The 6,647-nt window shown below is 36.1% G+C and overlaps 1 protein-coding gene across 1 annotated transcript in view; it reads right to left on the bottom strand.

Annotated features, from left to right (window-relative positions):
• Positions 1–6,647, bottom strand: part of LOC106471876 (transcriptional activator cubitus interruptus-like) — a 50,703-nt gene that overhangs the window by 25,895 nt on the left and 18,161 nt on the right. The window contains 1 exon segment of the mRNA XM_022400493.1: positions 638–767. Within this exon segment, the coding sequence (XP_022256201.1) occupies positions 638–767 (130 nt within the window).

Below are 6,647 nucleotides of genomic sequence, written 5' to 3'. Positions count from 1 at the left end.
TTTTCAAGTAATTCTTAAACCATTCAGTGCACGGCACATTTCTCATAGGTACTATTTTTACATTGTGGATTTCGTCTAATACAAATAAACAAAAGTTGTATGACAACGGATATCCGAATTTCTTTTTCAAATCTTATAAACTAAATCTTTGTAATTATGGAGGGGAAACGAAGGACATTCTGCTTATTCTCTATTTCGAGCATTTCCTGAAAAACGAAATTTTGGTAATCCACATATTTGGATTATGCACATACAAATTAGCTTTAAAAAACCATGGTTACAGACTTTTACCAAAAAATATCTTTGCTTATCACAGCTTTCGATTTCTGTACTATAGTATGATAAGCTATTTCAGTTAAATATCTCTGTCAGTTGAGAAAAAAAAACTATTTAACCCATCTAAAAACGCTATGTTTGGGCTACTCGTTTATATAGATATGAAAAAGAAACACCATGTTTTCGTACATTAAACTACATAATTTGACCCCCGGATACGTTTATATAGAACCTTTGACATGTTTATTTATTCATTATTACTTTATCTGTTTAGAGGTCGTGGTAGTCCTAAAATGTGTTTAAAATTGTAACAACATGATTATTTTTAAACGTCTATAGTTGATTGAAGAAGGCAACTTACCCGGTTGGAGACGGGTGGTGCAGGGAATGTAGCCGCGGTTCCCACACATAACGGCCCTCGTGCGTTCTCTGGTCCACAGGAATCGGTGCGTGCACTGTGGCGAAGGCACTCGGGAACTGAAGAGGAAGGCCTGAAGGAAAAGACACGCACTTTTGAGGCATGAGATACAAAATACACAGAATTTCAATAAAACAGAACGTTTTTCACAGTCAATCCAGTTCATGCTATTAGTTTGTCTTCTCAGAATTTTCTTTTGTATTTCTCAGTCAAAGGCATACCAACTCAAACATGGCTGCACTATACGAAATTGAAGGACAACTGTGCGCGGACCTATCGCCGACCTTACTGCGTGACAGGCCCGACAAACAGGCCCATAGAAGAGCTGCAGGGGGTCAACTAGTCCCCAGGAATAGACACATAATGCATGACTTGACAGTTACCAGAGTAAGAGCAACACTGTGAGAACGGGCTCTCGCCCTCCTCTGATCCTCTAGCAACGCAAGCAGTTTACCGGAGCCGCGGGATACGAGTAATTAAGTTTTCACGGAACGGACTGGTTTCCTCAAAAGGCTGTAGCTGGACAAAGATTGATGATTCTCCCGATAACGTGTTCACTAATTTATATCCAGTTTCTCATCGGACAAGAGGACACAAAAGCTGAACGTGGTTTTGTGACCTCAAGATCGACGAGCACACCTTATTGTATTTGACACTGGAGCTATCTTCTTCACAAGGACATGTGCCAAACTGTGAAATGGCCCATCTAGCTTAGATGCAAGTCAATATGACTTGAAGGCTTTTTCTTCTGTTGTAGATTCATCTGCTTCATATTTGATTGCACCATAGGGATTAGATTATAATACTCGATAATAACAAATCATTTCAAATTGACCAGAAATTTAGCACAGTTCTGGAGGGATACTAGTTTCCGGAACGTCAGCCATTTCTCACCATTTCAGACATGTTCAAAACCCCATATTCAATCAGTTGTTTGTCACTACCCGGATGTTATTAATGGTAAAAAACAACAAAAAAAACTACAATTTATTTTTGTTTTTAAACAGATCTTTTTTATTTTCTTTTTTTGTCAGATCAGTGAAACCAAATTATAAGTTTTTCACAACTTTAACTGAAGATTATGCTTTAATCCTTTTAGAATAACCGAATATGAAATAAATGTATCTACCACAGAAGAAAACCCCAAGTCATTACTACATGCATCTAGTTTAAATGTTTACGCGTGGGCCAATTCATAGTTGTGAAGTAGAGATAGTTCCAGCTTGCTCGTCGATCTTGGGTCACAACAAAATCAGACAGACATTGCAGACTCAGTGTGGATCTCACCAGTGCATTACAGTCATTCCTAACGAAAGTTGTTAAAATACTGAAACAACACAAAATTTACATAAACTAGCCTTACTCGTTACCGTTGGATACTGGCTTCCATTTTGTTTGGTTAGTTGGTTGGTGAATTTCGCAAAGCTACTCGAGGCTGTCTGCGCTAGTCGTTCATAATTAGAAGTGACAGAGTAGAGGGAAAGCAACTACCAGTCAATATCACTCACCGCCAACTCTTGGGCTACTCTTTTACCAACAAGAAGTGGGATTTACTGTCACATTTAACGCCCCCACGGCTAAAAGGGCGAGCATGTTCGATGGTGGGATTCGAACCCACGACCTGCAGATGGCGAGTCGAGCGCACTAATCATCAGGCCCTTTCATTTTATTAAGACACTTTTGTAATCCAATTCTTGGCGTCTGAGAGTATTTAAATGAGAAATTCGTCGCAATCAAATAGTCTTAATGACAGGTTCCCAGTTCTGGCAGTGGCCTCTATTCTCTGCCATCATTGTAACTCAAAATCAGAAGTCGACAGGTCTGATATTTGTATTTAATAGCTCTGATGATGCGGCGCAAACCGTCCTCTGTAATCACATGGACCCTGTTATTAGAGAGCGCATGAGCAGTAGTTCGCCAGCTGCAAAAACAGGGTATCTCAGGAGTTCGGTGACAGCAAAGTCCCAACTTCATCTATCTTTGGAGTAGAAAAACTAGCGTGCAAGCTTAATTTGTCATCTCATTAGAGGAGTAATTCAAATCTAGGCCAGGAAAACTCTAAGTCAACTCCTGGAGAATCTAAGTTGGTGTAACGATTTTGTGAAATATACTAACACTCAAATGTTATTATTTTCATTTACTTAATAAATATCTTCATGGTGTTATTGAAGTAGGTCTCCAAATGTGGGAAACCAAAAGCTGTCTTCATTTGAGTTGAAAAACAATGAATAGAACCGAATTATGAGTCAGCAATTTTTTGTTGTCACTCCAAGAAAATTATTTCCTCGGGGCGTTTTCATACTTTTGTTATATCTTAGAAACTATTAGACATAGTCAAATATATAGTGATATATGCCTACGCAATTATTAATTATCAGTGTTATGATTAAAGGCCATCATAACTGAACCGTTTACACAAATACATATGTTATACCATTAAACACTTGTTAGATATAATCTCGAAGGTACATTATAACAATGCATATTTTACTGCACAGTCATCAAACACAATTTCGTGTCCTTTTTTTCCTTGCCCGGGCGTGGCTTAATGGTTAACGTGCCATACTGTCAGTTCGAGGGTCCAGGGTTTGCGTCCTTTAGCTTCAAAAACCTCCGCACTCTCGAACCGTGGGTACGTTACTAAAATGGCAATCAAACATTTCCATTAATGTAGCCAAAGAGTTTAACTGTTGCCTTCCCTCTAGTCTATCAATTAAGAATTAGGGACAGCTAACGCAAGCAACCCTTGTATAGCTTTGCGCAAATTTCCGAAACAAACAAACAAACCTCTTAAGCAATTTAAGTAAACAAATTTTGTTAATCGTTTTCAACTATCTTCTTCGTCCATGAAATTATATTCAATAAATGACTAACAATAAATGTAAAACGTACAAAACGAGCAAGACTTCACGTAGCTTTTAAGTAATAAAAGAAATAATTATTTTGAGATGGTCAGTACAAAAGTTGAAAACATCTCCTCGGGCTTCGTGAAAGGGGAGAATAACCACGAGGTCGAAAGGCTAACTGGGTCAGAACTGAGCTCAAAACGAGTAACCCCGAACGGCTTTGTGAGAGTAACTGTACTATAAAACGCTGCGTGAGAGATGAAACACTTCTGAGTTTTGTATAGGAAAGCTAGAAAACGTCGTTTAACTACCTTGTTATGAAATTATCTTAAGTTTTTTTAAACACGTTTAAACCAAATTATATAGTTGTATAGTTCTTGTATCATTATTATATACAAATGCACGTACTAAGACATTAAAAACTACACACAATAGATGTACACTGTTTATTTCGGCCAAGTCAGTACCGGTTATTTACACAAACAAAAACCTAACATGTTAACAACTTCTTTTGTGAAGCCTCCATCTTGGCCCTACAATCTAGGAGGGGAATGCATTACCTGTCACTAACCATCGCTTGACAACCGTAATAAAATAATGTGGAACAAAAGTAAGATAACCATTAAATAGGAAGGATAGCAGTTTCCGACGCGGATCTGGTCTCGCTAAGGTTTGTCGACAAAACAACAAGCAGGCTCTCAGCATGTTGTCTTCTTACCTCCTCTGTTCTTTCCCCTAGCGACAGCCTGATTTTGGTGTTTCTGGGATCCCTTACCCAAGAACCCTGTCGGGATCCGCCAGAACAAGACTGTGTGGATCATTAAGTTTCCATAACGATATGATGTGCATATGCTATAGATATAATTTAAAATGTTTCTAAAAGTGAATGGCGAAGGTTTTGTTGATATAAATGTACAGGTTCACCTGAATAAGAACGGATTAAATTTAAACAAGTGGTAGATCCGGTGAGTAATTTGTGAACAAGTACAGACAAGCTGAGTAAAAAAAAATAATAATGTAGGAGTTAGTATAAAGACGAAAAATTGAGGAAACCATGACGTTACTCAAACGTTAAAAGGACAAAAAAATTAAATAAACAGTTAAGGACTGTATTTAATATAAACTGTAGAGACAGCCTGGAAATACAAACAAATAAACTTAAAATCGCGTCACATCCCAAAGCCTATATAGAACGTGAAAAACAAACAAAACAGTTTAAAGTTATTGTAATACAAAAAAAAAAAAATAATATGTTCAATATTCCTGCTAAAAGATCTACAGATTCAGAAGACAGGTGTTTGATGTAGATGTTGACAACATGTCTTTCTTTTAAAGCAGTTTTAACCATTTCGTTATATTTCAAGTTTTTATCACGCCCTATGGCTAACTGGCTTTGTTTGTTATACGTGTTACCAGTAAGAAACCGTATATCGCAGTGCTAACCGATGGCAGACATTGATGCAGTTGTTTCAAAAGTTGCTAAGGTTCAATCACAGTGTTTGAAGAAAAGGTTATCCTTTAGAGATGCTTGAAAGTCTAAACTCTGCTTTTCATTTTCTACTGTCTTAGAAAAGTTTCAGTAGACTGATAATAATAATAATAAACATGAACAAAAGAAAGCATCAATTCTTAATCCAGAAAAAACTATGAATGATTTGTTACTAGATGACAGGATGACTTGGATGATTCCTGTTGTTTTCTCCCAACTTGACTACGCTGTAGCTTTCAATATTTTAGAGTCATTTCTACAAGTTTCAAATTTTGCACACTTTACTTTGCTTAATTACAAAGTCTGAAGTGACGTGTCATTCATCGTACACTTGAAACTTTAATTTTCGTGAATCTTTTCTAAAGTGTCTAAATTTAATAATTAAGATTACTTGGGACACGAATTACTAAATAAAGACAGGAAAACAATTCGTCTTTTCTTTTTCGTTTTAGATTTTTTTTTTACACGGTTATATTGTTACCTCACTCGGCAGAAATAACTTCGTTTTTCGTCAACTTCAGACAACACCACCACTGATAACTGAAACGGACGTGATTATGCATCCTATAAGTAGATGTATATATATTGCGTCAGCATGTGAAGGATTAGGAATCCTATTCCTCATACGCATGGCGCTATTATTGGCTTTCCTTTTCATCCAGTACTATTTTTTCATTCTATTAAACTTTCGAAGCTTTTCATTCCTTGTATAACTCACCTATCTTTCATTCCAGTTTCGTGTGTATTATGACTTGATAATAATTACAATTCACTTAATTAATTTAGCTCATACTATATCAGTCGTTGTTCGTGAAAAGTGATGATATGAATAACGCCTAGACCACTACTATGTCATATCCCAGCCGGCCTGATGAGCCCTATTATTGAAGGAAAGTCCTCGTGTATATGACAGATGTAGTGTGGTTGACATATATCATGTTAATCCTTGCTTCCACTCATCAGTTCTTAGAATAACCCCTTGAAACTAGAAATCCTATTTTTATTACCTTACTTTTTTTTAAGTTACAGATCACTACACCGACACTATGTTATTTGTTGTTGTTTTCTATAGATATAAAATTGTTTATCTTCGTTTAAGATGAATTGCGATTTTTACTCTAATCCTCTTAAGTTATTTTAGTTTTCCTAATCCTTTGTAACGAATGTTTCCTGTGGTACTGATTCGTTAGTTAACGATGTTTGTTGCTAATCTTTATTTTTCACCCAAAACGTCATCGCTATTAGCAGCTGCTTTACTATTCTGAGATACGAGTTGTTATTATGTATAAAAAGTAACCTTTCATAAAACAAGCTCATTTTAATGGTCTAAAAACTATCTTCAAAGTCTTTTTTTTTAACCCGGTGATGTTGACATAAATATATTAAATATTTTGAGTGATTTTTGTTTTTATAATACGAAGAATTCCACAAAGAAAACGCGGGGAATCGAACCCAGTATCTTAGTGTTGTAAGTCCATAAACTTACCGCTGTCTTAGCTTGGCAAATGATTGTTGTTTGTTGTATGTTTGTTTCAGTGTTAGGTAATTAAAGCAAGAATTTGCTTTTTTTTAGCTTAAACTAGTATATTTCTACGTAATAAATTATTACAAACATTAT

The sequence above is a fragment of the Limulus polyphemus genome, unplaced genomic scaffold (genome assembly GCF_000517525.1).
Source record: "Limulus polyphemus unplaced genomic scaffold, Limulus_polyphemus-2.1.2 Scaffold4931, whole genome shotgun sequence".
NCBI classification, from domain to species: Eukaryota; Metazoa; Arthropoda; class Merostomata; order Xiphosura; family Limulidae; genus Limulus; species Limulus polyphemus.
This window is presented reverse-complemented; position numbering and strand designations above follow the sequence as displayed.